Source organism: Hypomesus transpacificus, chromosome 9 (genome assembly GCF_021917145.1).
Source record: "Hypomesus transpacificus isolate Combined female chromosome 9, fHypTra1, whole genome shotgun sequence".
Taxonomy (NCBI): domain Eukaryota; kingdom Metazoa; phylum Chordata; class Actinopteri; order Osmeriformes; family Osmeridae; genus Hypomesus; species Hypomesus transpacificus.
The window spans coordinates 20,495,892-20,521,158 of record NC_061068.1 but is presented as its reverse complement, the minus strand read 5'-3'; the positions used below and the strand labels follow the sequence as shown (position 1 = coordinate 20,521,158).

Genomic DNA, 25,267 nt, shown 5'->3' with positions numbered 1-25,267 from the left:
TCCTCACAAGATGGTTCTCCATCTATTAGGCCTGTGTGCTCTATCCCTACTGACTACTCTTCAAAATTGTACTTTTAATCAGCCAAAAGAGTGGATAACAATATAAGATATATGGAGATTTAAGAAGATATAAGAAGTAAGGCTCAATACACTTTGCAGAGTATTTTGTGATATAAATTACATTTAAGAATATCTTGACGTTTAGATAACAGATTTGTGTGTATTCTGCACTCATCATTGTGTTTCTAAGAACCGTACAGAATGAATACATTTTGGAGGTTTTGCATTTGAATGAACGACGCTCCATGCCGCTGAGCCCGTGCTTCACATCACGCAAGTTGTCCCAACTGTTTACCCGGCATGGTCTGAGGGCAGAACCCCATGGTGAGTGCAAAGGACCTGCACACGGAACAGGACAAAGGACGGTGACCTGTAAAAGTGCGCCCAATGAGCCCGATATCCACCACGAACCCGTCAAAATGTTGATTGAACTTCTGGATGTACAGGGTGGCTTTTCCAAAAAAACTCTTGTGATACTCATAGAATAATGTGCCTCCATAAGAGAGCGACAGGTCGCAGATGATAGCCAAATATGTATCGAGTTTGATGCGCCTCTGGAAAAACCTCACACAGTGTCATGAAACACCCCAAAAGCCCTAACGAATTCAGGCGTCAAAAACCTAGTCAGCCGGAGATCGCTGTCCCTCAGAAACACCGCAACCGATCCACAATCGACCAAGCGTTTTTTATATACTTGGAACCGCACAACAGTATCCTAACCAGATTGACGTCTTTAACTGAAATGATCCGATCGCAAAGCCTGGTTGGGATTACGGCAGGCGCGTCGTTAGACCCTTTTTACTGGGGCAACTGCCCCAGTATAAATCTGCTGTGCCCCAGTAAAATCTAAAGTTTGAGTTTTAACAATTTACTTTATTAGTCAGTGCATTAATTTAGGTTGATGATCCCAGGAAAAATAAACGCAGTATCCCAATCAACGCTTGTAAAATCAAAGCAGTTTAACCAAAAACACAAACCCATGCATGTCAGCGCGCTCTTCTGAGCTTGCCAAATAGCCACTGCAGCACGCACACAGAAGTCCAGGTGTTAGGGACTCGGCACACAAGTCAGAATTGAGGTAGGCTAAGAAAACATTACAAAACTGAAGAAAGTTTCTAAATGATAGGCCTACCGATCATCTTATTTTTACAAAAGATTTAAGAACGTTTCTAAATGATAGGCCTACCGATCATCTTATTTTTATTAAAACAAATACAATATTACATGAAGCAAAACTAAAATATGTGCGCTTGCATTAACTATAGATGTCCCCAGGGCCGGATCCAGGGGGGGGGCTGGGGTGGGCTGCGCCCCCCCCCGATTTCTGCCGCGCCCCCCCCCGATTTCTGCCGCGCCCCCCCAAGCCCCTTCTGACTTCAGCCAAAATGGTTACATGTTGAAGCTATGAAAAAGTCTGTTAGTGCTTTCAGTAATATGCTTTTTTTTTAACCAATCTTTTTAAAAGATTCCCCAGTGATTGTCTGGTTGATAATGGGCAACGTAAGTTAGAGCTCCGCATCCACGTTTACCGATAAAAGTTAAATCAACCTCGAATCGCCACTCACTTGTCCTCTAAGATATCGGTCTTTTGTGGAGGGCGTTTGACAAATAGTAAAGTGTAGCATTGGTGTTTAATGTTAGGCCCTGGAATTTCATACTTCTTTTTCATTTGTAATCTTTATTTGTTTTCATAGAAGATACACGGGTTAATGACGTTAACAGTGGTCGCTTCTTTTAGCTTCGTTAGCCATCGATTGTTCTTTGCGTGCGTGTTTGTACCTACAAAGAAAAACCTTTTATCATGCATCGATTTCTGATCCCCCAAACCATCTACTACTGCCCCTACGACAAGGGATATTAAACTCATACTCCAGAGCAGGCAGAGCTTGCTGGTCCTAGTGGAAGCACTTCCCTGTCTTTCGGTACCAACGTTACCGCTGCTGTGGGTGAAGGCGAGCATGGTTTGAATCCAATGCAGCCTGTTCTGCAAACGTACCCCATGCGCATTTTCAGCCAAGGTCCTAGGGCATCGCTTTCAAACTTGGTTAGAATACTCAGTCAAGCTACATGCATGTTTCTGCTTCCCCTGTCGACAATTTGGAGCCAGAAATGATAAAGACATCACCTTCATAGACAAGGTTTTTGCCAATTGGAAAACGGCAGCGGTTTATTTTAAATAGAGCTTTTTGCGCTCAAATGAATGCCCCAAAATATGGATCAAACCAAGGATATGTCATGGGTTTGGGTTAAGCCCAGAATGTGTATAACACTCGGATCGTTAAGCAGACTGAAACATAATAAAATAATGGTTATATAAAGAATTACACGACCCCCTTCCGTATTCATAATGCCCCCCCAGAAATGTTCACGGCCCCCCCAGTCAAAGCAGGCTGCAGCCGGCCCTGGATGCCCCCGCCAAAGCTGATATCAAACTTTCGTCCCCGAACTGTTGTATAGTGGGTTAAGCAAGGGGAGTTTCTATAGCCTAGTAGGCTACTGCATTGTGCGCAACACACTTGGAAGAAAAAAAGGGATTTGAATAGGGGCCTGTGCCCGAGTAGAGTTTTATGTCAAACAATGCCCCTGGATTGCGGCAACCGGGGGCAGAAAGGCAGCCTTGGAGGGCAATGCAGGTACAGCACTGGCCAACATATAAATGGGCTGGACCTCGGCAGTCCCACTTGGCGCCACCGGCATGCCAAGGGGGAGGGCATCCGCCCGGGCACCCTCGAGGGTGAGAGGGGAGGAAAGAGAATACGAACGTCCATGGCACTCAAAGTAGTCTTGAGATCAAGGAGCGCCACCAACACCGGATCCGGCGGAGCCAGGGAGGCCGGAACAACCAGCTTTGCCTTCTTGCCGGTCCGAGTGGGAGCAGCAGAACCCCACTTGCACTTCCCAGCAATCTTTTGCTCCTCCTCACAGATATCCAGGAAAAACTCAAAGTAATCCTTGTGCAAAAGCCCAGTCGGAGGCACAACGCCCCTTTGGTAGAAACCCTCATGGAGACTGGGAGAGGCCAAGCTCCACGAGGTTCTTGAGAGAACCATGGGCGACCCCATTGAAATCAGACAAATCCAACAGGACATTGTGACAGAGAGCTCGATACACATTCTCCCATAGGTAAAGGGTACACAGAACCAAGGGTGGAGGCCGGGTGGTGGAGGCAACAAAAGAAACGCACTGGACATTCTGTGTCACGCTGAGCAACGTCAGAGTGTGGGACTGAAAGATGCTGGTGGGTTAGAAGCTCCTAGACAAGAGGCCTCTCTCTGTGGACCAAATGATCCCCCAGGACAGAGTACTGTCTATGTACTAAGTCTGCCACTGTATGTGGCAGCTGCTCTCAGTTCTCAATATTTAGGAGCAGATCAAAGATTACCTGACAACACAGGCTTGCAAAGGTGCATTACTCAAACTAAGGACAAACCTAAATAAACTAGTGTGACCTACTGGTTAGTCAAAATTGAGGAGAGATTTGAGATTAATACATATTGAACAATATGTATCAAAATAAAAAGAATGGTTGTCATGTGTTAAACGTCACATTTTCTCTGTAGAGTGGACACAATGTAACATTTTAACTGAAGACCCACCTTGATGAGAGGTCTGACGGATTTATTTTTCATTATTTAATTTTGTCCCTAAATGAGCGTGGTGACTTGAATATGGAAATGCTATTGACAGGGAGCGTTGTTTAGCATATTGCATTTGAATTTTGTACGCCTCACAGCATATTCGAGTCTTTGAAAATGAGATGTCACATGCCGTTTTCATTTTCAAATAGTTAGAAAGTGCATTGCAATGTTCAAACAACTCAAATAATGCTTGCACAAATGTAAAATTAAGCTACATTTTTTACATAGCATTTTAATGTTCACATTTGCATTAACATTTGAATATAGTCCACTGTAAAGAGGGGTACGTCTTTGCAAATGAAATGTCGAACCGTTATTCCATTATAATTTTAATGTTGTCATAGAACGCCCATATCACATGTGACAATGTTAATTCAATTTGGATTATTGCATTGTCTGTCTTACTGTCTCAAATAACACCTATATATATTGAAAATGAAAATGAATTTCTGAAATTGTATTATCATTTGAATATAGTCCCCTATGGGATTTCATATATTAACGTTTTGAGGGGCTTATATTCAGTTTGCAGATGGTACTGTTTAAATTGCGATTTCCAGTTGAGATACTGCCAGTGACAACATTGTAAGTATTCGCTTGTTTCAAAAGGGGTTCTTTATTAATGAATGCAATTATGAGTACGCTTAAAAATATCACTAGAAGGGATTCACAGGATTTCCCAATTTCTTCGTTTTCTAAGCTGAATACTTTAGCGAGACACAGGGATCGAACTGGTGATTCTTGTGATCTACAGAGGGATCCATCAGATGATAACACAATTTGATTAATGTTGAAATAGTGCAACTATACTTATACTTTTACTATACATAGCTAAAACTATCATTTGTATCAGATGGAAAAAGCTTGTTTTAAAGGGGTTTCTTTATTAATGAATGAATGCAATATGAGTAATTGCTTAAAAATATCACTAGAAAGGAAAAACTTAATTGGAAGTTTAAGTCATATAGGTTGGGAAACATTTTACACAGGATTGCCCAATTTCTTCATTTTGATGCAACTGTTTAAACAATGTGAGGCTGCCACATAATCCATCACCATTCCCTCTTGCACTAAGATAAATAAGAAGAGAACCATTTAATTCTACACTTCACTCTTTGTATTTTGAAGTGTAAATGAGCAGCAACAAATGTATGCTTTTAAATCTATGCCATCTTCATAAATAATGAGTACGCATTTTTATTTAAAATATAGAAATATCAGTAAAAATTAGGACCCATCTACAACCGACGCAAACACCTCACAATTTCCCCAGAAATTGTACCCTCTCTAGTTCCTTTTATTCCTGAATGAAAATTGTGTAAACTACAACCACCACATGAAATACATGATTGTAAATACATTTGGACATTTCATTGTTGAATTTTTTCTCTTTGATATAACTAATCAACAACAATAACAAGCTAACCAACTGCTCACCGGATAGAGCGAGAAGCAGAAAAAAATGGGGCCTAACTACAAGGGCCCTGGTACGATATTAAACTGGGCCATTTCCTACCAGATTAACCTTCCCACTCTCCCTGCTTTCCTATCTTTCTCTGACCTGATCTGTATAAAAAAGATATATACACTACTGGTCAAAAGTTTAAGAACACGTCAATTTTTTTCAGTTTTTATACAAATCTACGCAGTTTCATGTCTCAATGTAATCTGAAATCGCAGATATAACAGCCGAATACACTTTTGGCATTCTTTCTACAATAGAAATCAAACATTGTTCTGAAAGTTCTTCCCAACACTGTTGCAGAAGTTCCCACAAATGTGTTGCACTGTTGCTTTGCACCCTTCTGTCCAATTCATCCCAAACCAGCACGATGGGGTTTAAGTCTGGAGACTGTGCTGGTCATTCCATGATTTGAAGCCTACCATCTTGTGCTTTTCTTCTAAGGTAGTTCTGACATAGCTTGGAGGTATGTTTTGGGTCATTATCTTGCTGTAGGATGAACACCTGACCAACTAGGCGTATACCAGAGGGTATACTCGAGATCCAGCAAAAGAGCCCCCGAAACATCACTTTCAATCATCAACTGAGACTTGCTTACTTCGACCAGTGTTAAGCTGTGCTTGAAGCTGTTGTCCTGTGAGCCGCCTATCCCGCAAGCTGTTGACTCTCAGAAACTTGTCTTCTGATTCTGTTGTGGCTTTGGGTCTGCCAGACCTCTTCCTATCAGAGTTTCCTCCAGTTTCAAGTGCCTTTTGATAGTGTAGGAAACTGTTCTCACTGACACCTTGGCTTTCTTTGCAATTTCTATCTAAAATAAAGACTTACACTTAAAAATGTTATAATGGTCTGTCTGTCTTCCTTTGTTAATTGAAAAACCTAAACTATGTTGTTTTACCTCTGGCAGTTTACCGCTTACCTTTGTACAATTTCAGGTTATTCACTGGACTTGAACTGCTTAAATATCAATAAAAATTGAAAAAATGGGTAGCTTTTGCCGGTAGTGTATATATCTAGCCAAAAAAAGACCAAAGAATATAATTAAAAAACATGTTTTCTAGTCAGTTCCTAGCAAATGTTACAACCACTCTATGAAACTTTATTTAGCGCTACAACAGTTCCTACAGTAAAAACTGGTTGTGTACCTTGTCATCGTTGTTGCTTGATATCAATGTTTGAAGGAGACAATTAAATCCCTAACTTTTAACTCATGGTTTGATCTAATTTCGATGATAGCCTAAGAAAAAGCTCATTTTCATTATTGTGAAATAGTTGTTTGAAGATGAGAGCTACTTCCAGTGCAAATACAGCCCCGATGAGGCCCATCACATTAGGTCCCAAGCAACTCCATCTTAATGGAAAATCACATCTCGTCTGTTTAAAACCTTTTTCAAAGCTACTCAGACTGCATGCATTGCATTCACATGCAATCGGTCAATGAACTTTGATATGACAATTCGCTGGGACACAGCTTCAAACACAGCCTAGTTCATACACCTAATTGCAGTTTCAGTCAAGTCAGCTCGGCTGCATTGGCAGAAATCGATCCAGAAGAGAGGATCAAAAAGCAAAAATGAAAACTACTTCTGTCATTCTTGACAAAAGGAAAAAGGTAGAGGGTTTCTTTTGGTACTGGGAACAAAACAATGAATGACCTAATTAAGTAAGTATTGTGATAATTTTGAAATGCTATATTATGTAAAGGTTATATTTCAATTAATTTGCTGATATCTCATTTGACATTCTTCCAGTTAAATAAACTGTCCACTAACACCGGTATAATGAAACTGATTTGTCTTCATCATAGTAGTACTTTTATGAGGTGAAACTACATTTTTAAAATGTAGCATTATTACTATAGTTTGTTTAACTGTCATTTTTACTGCCTGCTTTTGCCTTAGAGTCCATCATACTCACTGAAATGATGGCAGCCAGAGTCTCTATGCCACCTGTGCTGAGAGTGATGTATGGCATTAGTTGCTCTTGAAATCCTGCCTCTCGCAAAATCCCATTGGTGTAGTACCAAATCTGTTGAGAATAACCAAAAATCACAAACCCAATCAGATTATTCACACTTACTTCGACAAGGGAATTTGAAGATCAGCTATATATATTATGGTATAATATATACATAATGGAAAAAGAACAAGATTTTGTAGAAAAATATACAGGGTAATTATGCATGCTAATATAAAAATGCACATCACGTAATATTCCATTTGAATGGTGTTTGAAGACAGCTTCCCCAGCCACAAATGTTCACTACATAATTGAAGGCTTATCAACATTTCAGTGATAGACCATACAGAATTAGAAGAGAGGCAAGTGGCTGGGGTGGGAATAGAATGTATAAGACTGATATAACCATGAATATGAATCCAGTCCCCAAGGTCAGTGGCAAAATCAAAGTTTTTTTTACCATGTCCTATCTGCAGGCAGGTAACGTTTGCTAAAGCTAGGTAAAACATTATTGTCAAAGTATGAGACATTTAAGGTATTTTTAAAACTAAAAACGTGTATATGTCAATTGCTAAAATAAATCTAAATATTAGGGTTAGGGTATCTTTTACATACCATATATGAAGAGTTCCCTGGAGTGCACGACAAAACACAATTCTGGACAATAAATACAATTGGAGATATATGTTTTTCCAAAAGAACCCCTCAAAGATGTTGGTGACCACAGCTGATGGAAATCATACTTAATTGGATCTTTCAAATATGAAAATATGTTGCATGTTATGAAATGTATTCTCATGAGTTGAACAGTATACAAATTATGTTATGTAAGATTGACGTTTTTGGGGAAAAAACGGAAATTCACAGAATGTATAGGCAACTATGGACGTTAGAAGGGTGGGGCCAAGTGTGTAGCTTGATCACTGCTCATCAATTCACGTGAAAAGCTTGAAATGTTAAATGACAACTAATGTTATAACATTAAATAATCAATTGTATAACAATCTGTATTCTTGAGTTTTCCTATTTTCTATTCTTCTCAACCAAGATGGTTACAGATGCAAGTGAGTGGGAGCTACTTAGTAAACAACAGTATAAATATGACATCAACTGTGACCTAACTCTGTACACATAACTATTGCTGCCATATGTTGAACCCAAAGTGTTTGAGATGTAATTTCCCCTCTTCAGTCCTAATTAATTGAAAATAAGATAAGGAATCCTTGTAATTTCAACTAAGCAATATAAACTGTATGTATAATGTCTAAGTTGTTACGGTATTTGCAGGAATTAGGACGCAAGTGCAGATTTGATGGTTCTTTTAATAACCCTCCAGGGATTTGCAACAACGGAGGCACATACTCCGAATACTATAGTGTCAGAGGTTTTCATTGGTATTCTCATAATAACCGACAACCAAGTAAAGCAAAAACCCAGGTCATATACTCTACTAATGATAATCAGAAACGGGTGAACAAATAGAAAAACAGGTGTGCGCAATGGTGCGTAAAGCACTGGCCAGCGCCGCCCCTAGTACTCCGGTGAATCCGAGCGTCGACGTGGAGCCTCTGGTCCAGACGTAACATAAGTGAGAACATTTTGTACTATATACACTGGACTATTGTGTTTTGATTCCACAGTAGATCAGTACTCCAGTAGATCAGGGAGTCAGATGGCTGAGCGGTGAGGGAGTCGGGCTAGTAATCAGAAGGTTACCCGATCGATTCCCCACCGTGCCAAATGACGTTCTGTCCTTGGGCAAGGCACTTCACCCTACTTGCCTCGGGGGGAATGTCCTGGTACTTACTGTAAGTCGCTCTGGATAAGAAATGACGAAAATGTAAAATGTAAATTTAATGTAGCATTGGTAGTCAATTTAATGGACTGGAAAGCTGGTGAATTTTATGCCCATTACAGTACAATGGTCAAATAATTATGTCATGAAGCCCTTGCTGTCCCTTTTGTTCTTGTTCACCTACAGTATTCCTTGGGATAAATTATTTTAACCTCCCAGTTAGTATGAACCCTTATGCTTATAAACCATCTTATCTTGCCTGTCAAGCTCTCATCAAGTCATATGCCATTAACAGAATACATTTTAAATAGAAATTTAAGGTAATGTTTTTGTGAGTGCTCGGTGAACTGCTGAATTCTGATGTTATTCCTACATTTGCATTTTCCCAAACATTAGGAATCGTAAATCCTCCAATTTTCTGTTGCAAGGCTGCATAACCACCCATACTGCCTCCAACTGCTTATTTATGCTCTCTATTCCAGATATCCATTTATTGTCCTAATCTGTCTGCAAAGCTTGATGGGCATTTTTTACATACAGGAAATTGCCATAAACATATTTATCAAATATCAGCTCTTGAAATGATTTATTAAAGTCGCATTTTGTATGCTCTCTATCAGTATTAGATGACATTGCCAGTATGTTAATTCAAATGCCCTGGTTTCCATTACAGACAACTTCTGATAAAAATTGTTCAGTCTCTTTTTATACAGTGTGATGAATCGGACCTTGACTGCTTTCAAGTAGGCCCTGTCTATGAGGAAGCATTAAAGGAACTGTACTATTTAATCTTGTGGATAGTGTTACATCGAAAAACTTTGGTTCTAGTGTTTTCACACAATGAGAGAATTCTCAATTACCAAAACCTCACGCCATAAGAATTGTTTCTTTCCATCCACAGCTGGCCTCATAAAAAGGTCCAGAACTACCAACATTTAAAAAGTTTTAAATCGGTCACTTTATTGTACACTGCGCAATGCATATCTTATCAGATTTAATTTATCTTATTTTATTGTAAATGTTTTACATTGTATAGTATTGTTTGGAATTATTTATTAACTGTTGTACATTTTCTAAATGTTATATTTAGACTCATTTTTTTACCTGCCTGCCACATTAAATTCCTTGTTTGTGTGAATTAAGATGATTCTGAATCTGTATACCTCTCTCGTTTAAAACATTTATGATTATCAGGGAAGTCAACAATCAGGGGACATTTTTGTTATTACAGGTATTACTTACTGTACTGATACAGTTGTTCCTGTCATCAAGGTGTTGTATTGTTTTTTTTCATATGACACAGATGAGACATGACAATGTAGTAACAAAACAGGTGCCACTTACTGCATTGAGGCCACACAGCTGGTAGCAAGCCATTGTGACGATGACAGTGATGATCTGCCATCGTACAGCACGAGTACGCAGAAGCTCAAGGACGGAAGCTGTCTGCAAACTGTTCTGTGCTCTACACTCTGCGTGGACCTCTTCCAATTCCTTGCTGACATCCTTCTTCCCCAAGAAGGCTCTAAAAGCTGTCAAAAACACAGACCTAATACATTTACCCTGGCATGTGCTCTCAAGGTGACTCTTTTATTATGTAAATAATGGGTCAACTTGGCCAAGAACTTGAGCATGGAATGGAGTTATGAGCTATGGATGTGGCAGGCCTTCATTGGCATCATTACTAGTTTTCATTGCAATATGTACACCATTATGTGGTACTGTTTGTATATAGCACAAGGTGTCTTTTTGTCAGTGCGGCCTGCACTTTTGCCATGCCATTTTTATGGAAGGTTACAGTTATGGTATCGGTTCCATAACATGTATTCTCACTGACATTAGAATCACGAGTGCTAAGATTTTATGTTTAACTTAATATTCAACTGTGCATGTCGCCCACGGTGTAAACTTAATTTCAGAAACCTGTGCATTAATTAGGAGACAAATTAGCATATCATGTGTACAGGAAGGCCCCCTTCTCCATTGATCAAGAAAATTAAAAAAGCACTTAAATCTAGCTGCACGCTGGGTTTGTCAGAATGAGTGCCATGGCTTCATATTGCAAATTATAGGCGTTTGATGAGACATGGGGTTTTTTTTGCAGCAGGGGAAAATATACATTCAGTACATACAGACTTAGTGTCTGCGTTGGGGTTTATTTTGTTATCAGCAGGACGGCTGTGGGGCAACATGGCACCGTTGTTGAAATGTGACCTTCTCTTCACTGAAATGAGGAGGGTAACACAAAGAAAGAGCTTATAAAGACCAGACAGACTGTACAAAATAGCATAGGACACTACTACAGCAAGGGGGTACTGTCTGGACAAAACACCCAAATGTGTTTGCTAACAAAGATGGAAGAACAAGGGTAAGGGGAAATACAATGGAGCTGGGATTAGATTAATTTTTTAGTGTGAACTGACATTTTCTTTCTGTGAATGCTTTCTCACAATGTTCTCATTAGACAGGTATACACTCACCCAACTGTATGCTGTGTACACACATACACACACACACACACAACTTGCAAACTGTGGCAAATGTTAGCAAATGCCAGAAAGGCTGAGAGTTTATGGGTTGATACCAGTCCATTAGTGAACATATGAAAACTATTTATGGTAAGAAATTACTAATAAACTAAATTAAATCATGAACCAGTATTAGTAAATATCTATGGTAAAAACATTGTAGGCACAAAATGCTATTTAATTTAATTGTATTAAAGGTCACATGACATGCTGTTTTTGGATGCTTTTATATAGGAATTAGTGGTCCCCCAAAACTGTATCTGAAGTCTATTTCCCAAAAATCAGCCTTGGTGCAGAATTATAGCCACCACGAGTAGTCCCACAATAAGCTTTCCTCAGAACGTGCCGTTTCTGTGTCTGTAGCTTTAAATGCTAAATGAGGAGGAGAGGCTGCACCATGTGCTAATGTTTACAGTGGATGCATCGCACTGGCTCGTAGACCCTTTGCTGTAATATGCCTCGAATTTGCCATTCTCATCTGATAACCCTGGTTTGCATAGCTGCACACTCAGTCATTTCAATGTGGGGAAAGGCGGATATCGTGCGCGCCATAACACCAACAGCAGAACGTTATCCACATAACAACAAAGCATACAACACTGCGTTACAGAATGTGTATTCATACACATACTTGATGCTATCTACATTTACATTAGCGACAGTACTTCAGCTGATGGCTGCAGAGCTAATGTTACAGCCAGATTCTAAGGGTAGCAAGCTAGGTAACCATATCGCAAGCAAAAAAATTATATAGCGTTAGTTGACTTACTTGTCCGAGGTTTGTAGCTGGACCAAGGAGTAGGATGCTGATCCAGAAATTAATTTCAGACGGTCAGCAAGGCCAACTTTGTATTGGCTCAAGTTAAGGAAACAGTGCTGGCTGAAATGTTTGGCGCAGACATGCAAAACTTTGAGAGGTTGTGTCTGCGCATTTCCAGCGAAAATATCTGTAGAGGCTCCTTGTGACGTCAAAAGGAGCAGATTTTCGGAGCGTTTGAGCCTTCATTTTCTCCAAGGCGGAGAAGAACACCCAGGGTTTAGTTTACACCAGGGGTTTTCAAAGTGTCCCCTGGGGGGCGCCAAAGAGTTTTAGGGGAGGCGGCAAATATATATATTTTTTATTATTGAAAAAAAAAGATATATATATATGCTTTCTGGAAAATAATAATTTGGTAGATGTATGGAATATACATATTTGAATGTCATTTAATCACTCTCTCAGTCCGGACAGCATGTGAAGTATACTTGACACGAAACATCTTTAGCTAGCAGTGACAGCAACTTTGCCGATAGAAAATGTCTGAACCCAGCAGAAAGCGCAGAAAATATGACTAGGTATATATAAAGTTGGTATTTTCTTGGATAGGGCCATCCGATGATCAAAAGCCACAATGTGTGGTCTGCAAAGAGGCTAACCCTAACTGAGGCATCATATCTTGTTGCATTACGTAGGCCTATTGCAAAGGCGGGTATGCCCCACAGCATCGGCGAAACGGGCAGCGCTAGGGAGGGGCTAGCAGGTACTTCAGCACCCCCAAGAAAGACCAAAGCACCCCGATAGCAACCCCCAAAATATTGCTCGTTTATTAATAGTTTTCAGGCCATCGGGACAATCGGAAGAATTCACAGTGAGCCACTCTGCCCGCTTAAAAAATCGCCTGCTTTCTCTTAGTTTTTTTCACACACCGAATGAAAGGATATGTGTTAAATTTGTTAAGTTACTGTGTGACTGATAAGTAAGCTAATGGGCTACACTAGGTTTTAATCTAAATAAGCACATTATCACACCCTGCATTAAAAAGTGCCGTTTTCAGTTGTCGCGCATGCTCTCTTTCTCAAACACAAGTGCATGTAGCCTACCACGTGTTTGCCATGGAGACAATAAACCATCATTTCTTGTTGAGGAGGGAGTTAGCTAGATTAAGCTGATAAAAGAAGAATAAAATAGAAGGGAAAAAGATGCCAGGAGGAACTGAAAAAGCCAGGGAAAAAAAGAAAGATCTGTCACTTCATAAATCTAGGTTCCTGCAAGGGTGGGAAAAATATGTTTTCTCAAAAGACCTGAATCTTTCAGGTAAACATTTGGGTTGTCATTTCCGGAAAATATAAGAATGTGAGTCCCAACTAAATGTTCATATTAGGCAAGGCTACATGAAGCTAAAAAAAAACAATTTTGCACTGAAATTGAAGGCCTATACACATTTTACTCAAATCTTGATGGAAATCCTGAAGAGCAAGCAGAATTTAAAAACAAACTATACTCAGGTTTTCATTACTGTGGCAGAATGATGGGGACCAATATGAGTGGCCCTCCACAAACTAAGGTTGGATTTGTTTGAGTGTGTCAGGATGTCTTGTCTATTGATGTTCATGTACAGTATGTGTCCAAACTAAATCCAGTCCATCAGGCCACGCAACACCTTTAGAAATCTAGGCCAATCTAGACACTCATTAACCTAATTTCCCCTTTTATTGCAAACAACCAAGTGCTGTGAAATTGAACTTTGTACTGCATTTAAAAAGGTTGATATCATGAATAATTAAGTAAAAGTTACATAAAAATGGTATTACAATTTAATGAAAACAGAAGCTATTACTTAAATATACAGAAAGAGATCTTTAAAAAATAAATAATGGATGAAGTAATCTGTTCGAAAACTTAATACTTAAAATTTAATAAGGCTTTTGCACCATCATAACCAGGCTAATGTGGTTTAATGTTTTGCAAATTTACACCGAAATCAATGCTTTATAGATGACGTAATGTGTGAAGGCCTTAAATTAAGTGGATAACATATACATCCTACAGTATTATTGGTACAATAGCCTATGCAAGATTTTTTATTTTATATGTTGGTGCATTGTGAGTACTAATTGGCATTGGTCAAATAAACGTTGATATTTACCTTATTTATTTACTCCCACCTGCTCAGTACAATACAAATCTCACAAAAATTGATTTGATTGCAGGCTGTAGACCCAAACCTTGAATCTTCCATGTGAAACTGAATGATATCCAGCTCCTGACAAGTGGCCTCAATGGATGTTCCACTTAACCCAAGATTTTCAGAGGAGATAAGAAAGAGCTCAACATAAAGAGAGCACTACAACAGCACAACCATTGAGACTCAAGATCATAAAAAATGTTCATGTGAAGGTTTAAAACAGTGTTTTCACTTTTACACGGTTTACCCTTAAATGCCACCCAAACATCAGTACAAGAATACGTACGGAAAAAACTCTCAGAAAAAGGTAAGAAAGGTTTTTCTCAGATTTATAAACGTTACACATAAACGTAAGCATGATTGTTCCTTGTGCGCACATGATCAAGCTCACTGTCCACACTGCATCAACCTTAAAACATCGCAAACAGCCGAGTGTGGTAGATTAGCTGCAGGTGTGCGAATTGCATTGTTATGACATTTGAAGGAAAACAAATATATTGTGCTTCCGTTATCGTCCGTGATATAGACCTACATTTTAGGCATACTGCCCAACACAATTTTTAACAATGAGAGGAATAGTTCAACCAAATGGGGAAACATTTGCATTCTTTACAACAACAAAAAAAAATACATTGCCAAATATTGGGCCAGTGTTTAAGACACTGGTGGATTGATTAATGGTCTCTGTACACATGTACACAGACTCACAGTCATTTTTGTTATACACCTGAAACTGTATGACACAGGCGTAAAGGGATTGAATGTTTTTGGCAAATTGTAACACTGCTGTAGTGATTTTTGTACATAAAAAATGTAATAATTGGTATAATTGAATGTTTGCTCCAATTATTTGTAGTGCAAAGAAAGAGGTCAACTGGTAAATTACAGTTGGGTGTGTTGTATTGTTTCAAGGTGTGTTATTGAAAAATTACTGTATGTAAGTCAAATGTATTTCAAACATGGTTACTACCTAAAAATAGTACTAAAAAGTTGTTAACTGTGTAAGTGGGAAAACAACATCAGTGTTTCCCCTAGGATTTTTTTTAGCCCCCCCCCCCCCCCGGCCAAAACAAAGTGCTAACCCTATATTTCGGAGCATCTTAATCTAATAGTCTAATAGCTAATGTAATATTGCACATATTTTCGTCCTATTTCCCCTAAATAAATAAAATTAGCATACTTAACGACACCTTACAGTATGTTCTAAATGGCATAAATGCTGCCAATTAATAATTGACGTAACAACTTATTGTAAATGCAGTGGCCTAGCCTACAGATTAAGGTAGGCCACTCGGAAGCATGTACACTGTCTGCTTCATTTGATCTTGATAGGCTAAGCATTCTGTAGCAAATAATAACAATATACCCACTATTTATTCATTAAAACTAGGCTACTTAAGCATAATAATGCACCTAAAATACAAACGTGAGCAAGGGCAGCAATCGCTATCGAATCAACAGACGTGCAATTTCGCTAGCAGGGGAAGAATACAAACAACGAAAATCACCAGTTAACTTAATTTAAATTTGCAAGAACTATAGACTAATACATTAACAGGCTTAAATGAACTGACAACATAAATTATACGACTTTCAGTTCTCAAGGATGCACACGCGCAATCTCAACTGCGCTGTGAAGCGCGTCTGTGCTATTCTCCGACATGCGCTCTAACAATCACGGCTGATAGACGGCCTAAATTCAGCTCTAATTCTAAGAAATTTAGCTCTAATTCTAAGAAATGTAACCGTGGCGGGCCGCCACGGTAAAATCAACATAGGGGAAACACTGCAACATTCACCACACACTTTACAGTGTTTGCTAATTGTATGCATCACAAAGCATTTTCAAAAAAGCCAAAGGATGGTCAGACAATAAAGTTTGGTTCAAGTGCAGGAAACGGTACATAGGAAGGGCTGGAGTAATATATTTAATCAACAAAGAGTGATCCATTCTCAAATCCATCCATGGTCTCAAGCCAAGAGCAGAGCTGACAGCCTAAAGAGGCACAAAGGCTAAAAATGGTGCCTCATTCATTTCAACAATGTGAATTTGCTTCAGATTGCGTTATTTATTTTAGTTTTGTTCGTTTGTGAGTGCTTGTGTTTGTGTAGCCATGTCACAGTGTGTACCTTTCTCTGCTCCAGCCTCATCTCTCCTCTCCATCAGAAGGTAGCGGGGGCTCTCAGGAAGAAAGGGTAGAACACAGAGCTGGAGCAGGGCAGGCAACGCCAGGAAGGCAAACAGGAAGTTCCATCTGGACTCCTGCAGTCAACCCAAGAGATAAGAAGAAGAAAAATACATGAGCTCAGTGTATTAGCCGCACCATATAATCACATCATATTCTGTAACATTGTAATGACTTGAAAAAAAGAAACAATCATCAAATAAATGAATAGCTAATAGTTATTAGAATGTTATTTAAACTTTGAATTAGTTATTGTAGTTAGGTGGGGACGAGAGTGTAATGAGTGTGTTTTGAATGAAGAGGTGTGTTTTCAGTTGAGTTGTAAAAGAAAAGAGGCTTTAGCAAGAACAAAGTGTTGTGGGAGAGAGTCAATAATTTTTTAGCTGCAGTTGAAATGATCTACCACTCGCGAGGGAAGTCAAAAGATTCCTGTGTCTGAGGTCAGAAGGTGATTTTGGTCATTGGGATTGGGTTATCCCATCTTCCCCTATTTCATCCACACTTACTGTTGATGTAAACTGGTCTTGTTTGTTCACATTGTTCACATTCTTAAGTTACAAAATAGTTTAATTATTTGTTTTATAATTTTAGTTTAAAGTAGATCCATGGATGACTTGGTCATTTTGCAGGAAGACTGGTAAGACAACTGGGGTCTCATTTATAAAACTGTGCGTAGGATTCTTACTAAAAGTGTACGTACGCCCAAAAGCCTAAAATGGCGTACGCACACAAAAATTCAGAGTTATAAAACCGTGCGTACGCACACCTGTAAGCAATGTTCCCTTTATAAATCACAATTACCCACAAGTGTGCGTACGTGAATCAGCATTGTACCCCGCCCTGAAAACGCCCATTTTTTACCATAAATAGTCAATGCAAAGCACCTCATGAATGCTAATCTAGTATCTCATCATGACCCTGGCATGCGATTGTTCTTTACGGTGAATCATAGCGCATGACAACTTCTCAAACACTGTTAGCCTATTGGTGGAGCCTGAAAACTCCTAAAAAGTGGTGGCCAGTCGATCACCAATTAAAAAAATCTGTGCGAGTGGCTTCAACTGTGCAAGTGATACTGCAAGTGGAGATACAATTTGAAAACAAAAGCGTTTTGTTATGAACAGTAATCTATTCAAGTCTGGACTGATAACGAGGACGTAGAGTGTAGCAATGGCACGGGAGTTTAACGACTGTATTTCCAGTTTTTGACATATGATATATACACAGTATTAAAGAAAAATATTTAGTTATACACTGTATTCTGCAGTTATTTAAAAGTAGGATATGTGATGTTATCTGCATTCCATGCAGTCGGGCATTTCCCCCTCCTGCACTCAGGTATAGTGGACAATATGATGGAGAGACAGCGCTGAATTTTGATTTAAAAGTTGAGTTGGTAGTAAGGTGCTTATGGAACAATTATCACTCAGTACAAGTTAAAATAATACTGCTGGATTAAATCTTCATGATAATGATGAAATCGAGTGAAAAAAACGTGTGTGAGGAAAACAAAATATATAAATATTACGAATAATCGTTGTTCCCAAATGTACTTTCTGCAGTCTGACTACAGTACGGTCATCTGCGTCGCCAATTGCAACTGTTTCCAAAATGTGCGTAGGCCTACGGGAGGGTCAGAGTTTGCGTGGAGGACCGCACATTCTCCCGTCAAGTTTGTTTTTTATAAATCACAACCTTTGCGTGGAAAGTGGCGTACGCACATTTTCAGCCCCGTTTTGTGCGTACGCAAGCTTTATAAATGAGACCCCTGGTGAGTCAGGACGTCAAGGAAAAACCTTTGAAGATTCTTGGGAGAGATGAGGCCATGACTATGCTGAGTGGAGAGATCCCCATGAAATGGTTTCCTTTGTATGGGCATTTGGTGATGTAATCGAGCATACTGGATGGTGTGAAGAAGGCCGATTGTGTTTTACTGATGTGGTCGGACGAGACTGCTACAAATGTATGTCTTATTCTCTATATTTATAGCCAAAAGCAACCCTACCCACATGCTGTAGAGACAGGGGCAAACAAGCAGACAATGTTTGCTATTAAGTCAGCTTGATATGCGGACAACAGAACCGGTCGACTCTAACCAGAAAATGAGTTAGTGACCCACTGATAGGATGAGGTCTTTTGGTGGAATCCCATCACCCACCATCACATCACCATAACTTAAGTAAATACAACTAGAGATGATCACATTTCTGGGGAAATTGTGAGGTTTGCTTGCGTTGGTTGCAGCTGGGCCATTTTATTTTACTATATCACTTACAAAACCTATTGTTTAAACTAATATCAAACATCCAAATATTCTGTAAATGTTAATGAGTATACTTACATTTTACAACAGATATTTGCATGCATACTTATGATTTATTAAGTTTGCATAGATTTAAAAGCTTACTGCCACACAGCTTATCGCCATTCCCTCTTGCAATAAAGGAATTGAGAAGAGAACCCTATTTCACTCTACACTTCACTCTTAGTATAGTGTAAATGAGCAGCAACACATGTATGGTTTTTAATCTATGTTGTGGTGGGACTGATATATTATTAAAGGGGTGATTGACTGGGGTTTTTGGGTATTTCACACTGTTCCTTAAGGTCTCCGAATACGGCATGTAACATTGGTTGGGCTGAAAATGGCCCGGGTGCTGTTCTATGCCCCCTGATACATCCAGTGAAATTTTCCCGGGAAAAAACGCTAGGTTTTCTTCTTTTATGGTATGCTAATGACTATAGAGATGAGCTGCGCGCTGATTGGTGGTTTACAACGAGTGAAGCTACGGAGCAAAGACGCAACACGGCCATCAGCACTCACTGAAACAAGGACGGTGGAGTCTTTACGTTAAAGTTAATTACGTTAGTTGTTTCCACTTCTGTTGTCGACGCAAACAGGATTGCCTAAGTGGGCAACGTTAGCACTACAGCTTAGCAAACAAACTATCGTGATTAAACTCAGCTTTAGTTAGCTCTAGCTATCTTGCTGAAAAATAGATCTGGACAAACATGCATCTTGAATTGTAGATTTACATGACAACACAAGTTATTTATTTGAATGAAACACAGTCATGAACACAAAATAACGTTAGCCCCATTGTCAATGAACTAGGCTAAATCATCACACATTCTACCTATGCTCTTGCGTTAGCAAGCTAAACTAGTTTACATGCCTACAGTCATGTGTAGGTGTAAAGCAGGATTTGCTATGCTGAAAAGAGTTGCGTTCCGAGTCATTTGCTAAGTAAGGTATGTTGATGTGTTTAGAAACTTATTTAGCATACTACCCATGCTAGATACAGGAGATGTTAGCATTGAATAGGCTAACTGTTTGCGACAAAATAATACTTACAGCTTGCGTTTGTGATGAGCATACAGTTGGAACAGCACCTATTTTCAGCAACAGCGGATTAGCAAATCCTTCTTTAAATTGTTTAATGTTTTCATTCAAAACTGTCTTTGGTGAAATGGTTTGAGCAAATGAATAAACGAGTGTCGAACTTCACAGGGATCTTCTCATAGAAAAACATCAGCCCTAGTGTCTGGTTCCTTGGGAAGATTATGAAAAGGGTCAGCATTCACTGTACAGCCTGGAACAGTGTATTTACCACCGTAGTCCATTTTCAATATGCTAGAAAACGTTTACGCTTTGTAATTCTGTGGAAGTACACAGAGCAGCAAATTTGGGGGCGTGACCAAGGTACAGACCAGAGCCAAAAAAGGTGGAGCCACCGAACTGACGTCAGTTCCATGGCTTTTTCAAAACCTACAGTTTTACAGCAAAACATTTTGTGAAATTTGCATAGGAAAGAGGTGTCAATGGACTTTGAGGTTCACTGTATGTCCATTCTACCCACTGAACTGTCGTTATTCAACTGTGACAAGGTAAATTCGGTTCTGCAATCTATGAACCCTTTAAAGCAATCGAATGAGAGATATTTATCCCTGTCTCTTGAATTCAGTCAGCGAAGTTGGGAAACATGTCAACATCTTTATTAATCAGTCGATCACGACAAAGATCCAATTGGCCAATTTGGTCCGTTACGTGGCAACACTGCGTGGACATGCGCAGTTCATTCCCCTGTATGTCAGCTACAGTGCGGTCACGGAATGTGGCGCTCCGGCTTTCGCCACTCACTAAACATAGACTCAGAGGTGAAATGCAGAAGCAGAGGGAACGCAGTGTGTTATAGGCCTACTTTTTTTCGTTCTACGTTAAATGCAACTCAGTAACCTACACAAAATATCCTTTGTCTGATGGTATTTTTTTTCTTTTAAAGTAAACTAATGGCGCCCCCTTTCCGATCTCTCCGCGCCCCTCCTGTTGAGAACCACTGCTATAGCGCAATCGATGCCCTTCAATAAATTTGAATGATTGGAGTGGATAAGAGCAAGGCCGTTTTCTCTACTTACAGCACGGATAGCTGGTCACATGACCAGTGCCGCTGCTCCCAACACGCGCCTAACGCGCTGTGCGTAGGGCACCAAGTGCTGAGGGGGCACCAAAAATAGCCTAATGAAAAATTATCAGTCATAATAATTATAATGCCGATATTATTTCAGTATAGAAATATTAAGCACTTTTTAGGCATGAATATCACAAAACAGGCAGAACAAGATATATATTAATTGCTCAAGAAAGTAACGATAGTGCCCCCCCCCCCCCCCCCCCTCAAAAAACTAAAACAAACACACTCAACTTACCAAGCTCCCCATGGGTGCCTTTCCCTATCAGTGGTCTGTTGGATTGTGCCTGACGAAGTTTGACAGTAGGCTAAAAGTTAACTTTTTTGGAAAGGGCCTCGAAAAGACAGCAGGAGTCAAGAGCAGAGAAAGAAGAAGAAACTGCGAGATGATGCCCGTGCATCACTTGCAAGTAAGTCCATGTTTAATCATTCTTAAATACGGGAAATGTGCTGCTAATGTAATGGTTAGCCTATGCATACACTGCTGACGTTATTGCTAATGTTAGCAAACTCAAATATGTTATAACTTAGGTGCAAGCTTAATTGAGATTTTACTGTTAAACATTATCTATGCATTGTACGAGTAACTGACACCAGCTTGCTGTTACTTTACATTCTATGATGCTTTTAAATGAGTAATAAAGGTGGAGAGCTCCTTGGCTGCATGCTTTCAGTATGAAATGTTTATAATTTGGAAAACCAGGCTAAGAAACGTAACGGTGCGTGTCCACTACTGCGGATCGGGCGGCGAGGGGCGTCGACTTCCAATTCTTTTTCAATTAAATCGGGCGTTGAAGTTCGCGTAGGGCGTTGTGGAAAGGCGAGCGGAGCGTTGCAAGTTGGATTTTCTCAACTGTATGTAAATAAGGAGCGTGAAAACACTAGCGTTGGCCAATCGGATTGGTTTCTTGTTTCTTGCAACATTTCTAGGTTTTACAATTTCAAGATGGAGGAGAAACTTATCGTATGTGTCTGTACACCCAGTTCTGTTCAGAACAAAGTTACTAATGTGACAAGCCTTAATTTAAAGATTACATTCAACTAATAATGCATGTTGCAGGGTTGCCGATGTTGTCAGTGTCCCTAGTGTGTTTTTATACTTTTAAATTCAGTCTTGTCACATTACGTGACTTTTCTGTGCCACTGCTAGCTCGCTGCTAGCCCAACCTACAAACGACTAGTTGATTGACCGGTGGCGTAACATGTATTCTACTGTAATCTTGCACTAGTAAAAATTCAGTATTTGTACACAAATGTTCCCTAAAAGTGGTATTTTGATCAATATTGTGAGTACATGAACCCAAGTCTGCATGCTTGGCCACGACTACAACAGTGACCTTAGAAACTACAACTCTGTATTAACTTGTCTAACACGCCCCCGAGCGTGGGGTACTGTGGAAAGGCAAGCGGAGCAGAGCGTTAAAAAACGCTGTAGTGGACACATACCATAAGGGTGGGGCTGAAAAATTAAGAGACAATAGCCAATATGCCAATTGAAAAACGGATATGTTTATTTTACATAAAGCTCAAAAAACTATTTTGCGCTCAAACGAAGGCCAAAGAAAATCAAATACGTCTGGGAATTTGTAACTAGCATTATATCAAACACAGTAAATGCATGCATTGGCAGGGCAGCTGAGGTGGCGTATACGGTGGCCGGTTCTGGGGGGACGGTCTGGATCAAAGTCCAGGGCCTATTTTTACTCCCAGTCCATCCCTGACAAGCCCTGATCAACCACCCTCAACCAGCAGTTTAGGGACAGATACACAGCAGAGAATCACCACCTCTGAATAGGTGTTACATTGTGATGCTGCTGTTGTGTTATTGGTATTGAGTTATACGTTTGGTAATAAAAGTTAAACAAAAACTAGAGGCAAAAACAAATGTTTTTTTCTCGGGGTGGGGGGAAAGGGGGGGCACCAAAATGTATGAGGGGCCGTTTAGGAAATAATTCACACTGTCCTTACATTAACACATATGAAACGCATTCACTTTCACATGTGAAACGTTCACACACGCATTCACACTACTGAAAACTCGCATCCACATATGTGAAATGCTCGCATTGACACACAAGAAACGCATTCATTATTCAAATGTTAAAAGTTCACATATGCATTCACACTACTGAAAATTCACATCCACATAGGTGAAATGCTGACATCGACACATATGAAACACATTCATTTTCACATGTGAAAGGTTCACGCATGCATTCATACTACTTAAACTCACATCCACATATGTTAAAAAGGCAATAGTAGTTATTTGTTAAGTTGCCCAAACGGAGCATGTTTCGGATAATGACCATATTTGATAATTGTGTTGGTCATGTGACTCCACTCCACACGGTATAGTTTCAGATTTTGCTTCACGGCATAAATAGATGGAGTGGCAGTTTGCTTCGAGCAATCATTTCACATAATTGAACGTCGGACTTTGTTGATTTTTTTAAAATTCATTATTATTTAATTCTGTATAACTCAAGACAACTATCATCTCAATATTTATCACACACGTTAATATTGATTAGTGACCTTTGTCAAATCCGAATCTGGATGATGACGTCAAAGGATAAACGTTAATGAAGTTCTGCGTGTAATATAGACGCATTTTCTGCTGACAGAAATTAATGGGAAGATTTGGCGTAGTTTAAACTGCACGCAAAATAGGGATTTGGCGTATATATGGCAGCGAAATAGGTGAAAATTGAGACACTGGTTTAGATCTACACTTCTATTTTGCGTGCCATATATATGCCAAATCCCTGTTTATACGCAAATTCCTCCCAACGGAACCCTGAGTTAGCTGAAAGCTAATGATAGCTAACGTGGATACCTATTATTAGCTCCTAGAGACATCAGTCATCAATCATGGTAGCTAGGGGCTTCACTTTGCTGGAATCCAACAGTGGTTGACATAGAGCCAGGTCTGTCTAAACTTGATGATGATGTCGCTGTTGCTTTCTTTGTTACAGTCAAAGTAACATGAATCCCAGTATCTTCTCACCTTCTTTTAACTCAAACAGTGAAAGAGTTGCAGAATGAACAGGGTGACATCACAGTTGTAGCTAGGAGGCATATACTTTCCATTACAAGTTAGAAACTCTTAAACTACTGGATGGCCTCGATGGCATCACTTCAGAACATGTTTCTCTAAAAAAAAAAGTCCAGTGATGAAGCAATAAACCAAAAGAGGGTGTGGTATTTGTCTTTGATACAACACCTGCCAAGCTATGTCACGGTTCCATGGAAAGGGGAAGTTCTCGTGTGAAGCCCTTTTCGGTTTATTCGCCATGTAGGTTTACACAAACATGGAATTTACTGTGGCAGGAATGTGCGAACAATAAACATATACAGATCTTAAATAAGTAAAAAAGCACAATAGTCTAACTAAATCTAAGTACTAAACAATCTAAAAATAAAATAATTAGAAATGAAATGTATATAAAAATAAGAAAATTAGTATGAATATAAGAATATTAATCAGAATATGAATGAGCAGCATGAATGGGTAACGGTGAAAATTAGATTCAGGTGACTTGTGCGTAGTGCGATAGATAATATTTAAATGTCAGTGGTAGTCCTTGGCCTTGTTGAAGAGGCCAGTAACTGTGGTTTATGCTGTTGCCGATTCCCTCTGGAGGCCTACCTGTGCTCAGGTGGGTTATCTGCCTTTCTGTGTGAAGTTTCCATGTTCTCCCTGTGATCACCAGGACTATGTGCCACCAAAAAATAATTTGACTGACCACTTTTAGTAGCTCTTTTAATCACTGAAATATAGAGCTTTAAAGGTGATCCCTGGCAAGGGTTCAAAGGTCAATATATTAGACAAAGGTTGACAGAAATGTGTCAAACTTACATAAATTAACCTAAAAGCTAAGATCTTTCCAAAAATGGGTTTGATGTTGCTGTACGACAAAGTCTTTAAAATCCAAACCTGCCATTGCAGTGAGGTTTCTTTCCAAGTACAGATTCCAAGACCATTCATAATCTAAATAGACTGCATCAGTGGTCAAAGTCTAATTATTTTTTGGTGGCACATAGTCCTGGTTTAGCACAAACAATATTAGAGTACAGAACCACTTGAACATTTGTTTATTCCCAAACTTAAAAGATGATAATTTGCTCTGTATAAGACATGGTCTAAACAGACCCCACTATCAAATTAGGGTTAGGGGTTTGTTGTCCTTGGTGGTACATGTTCGTGGCTTGGCCTGTCGAATAT

General features: G+C 39.4%; 1 protein-coding gene across 2 annotated transcripts in view; it reads right to left on the bottom strand.

The window, feature by feature from the left end:
• Window positions 1-25,267, bottom strand: part of slc2a9l2 (solute carrier family 2 member 9, like 2) — a 147,129-nt gene that overhangs the window by 50,986 nt on the left and 70,876 nt on the right. For both annotated transcript variants that reach the window (XM_047025544.1, XM_047025543.1), the window contains 3 exons: window positions 16,515-16,647; window positions 10,256-10,443; window positions 7,075-7,185 (listed from right to left, as the gene is read on the bottom strand). In XM_047025544.1, the coding sequence (XP_046881500.1) occupies window positions 7,075-7,185; window positions 10,256-10,443; window positions 16,515-16,647 (432 nt within the window). The remainder of the gene's footprint in view (window positions 1-7,074; window positions 7,186-10,255; window positions 10,444-16,514; window positions 16,648-25,267) is intronic.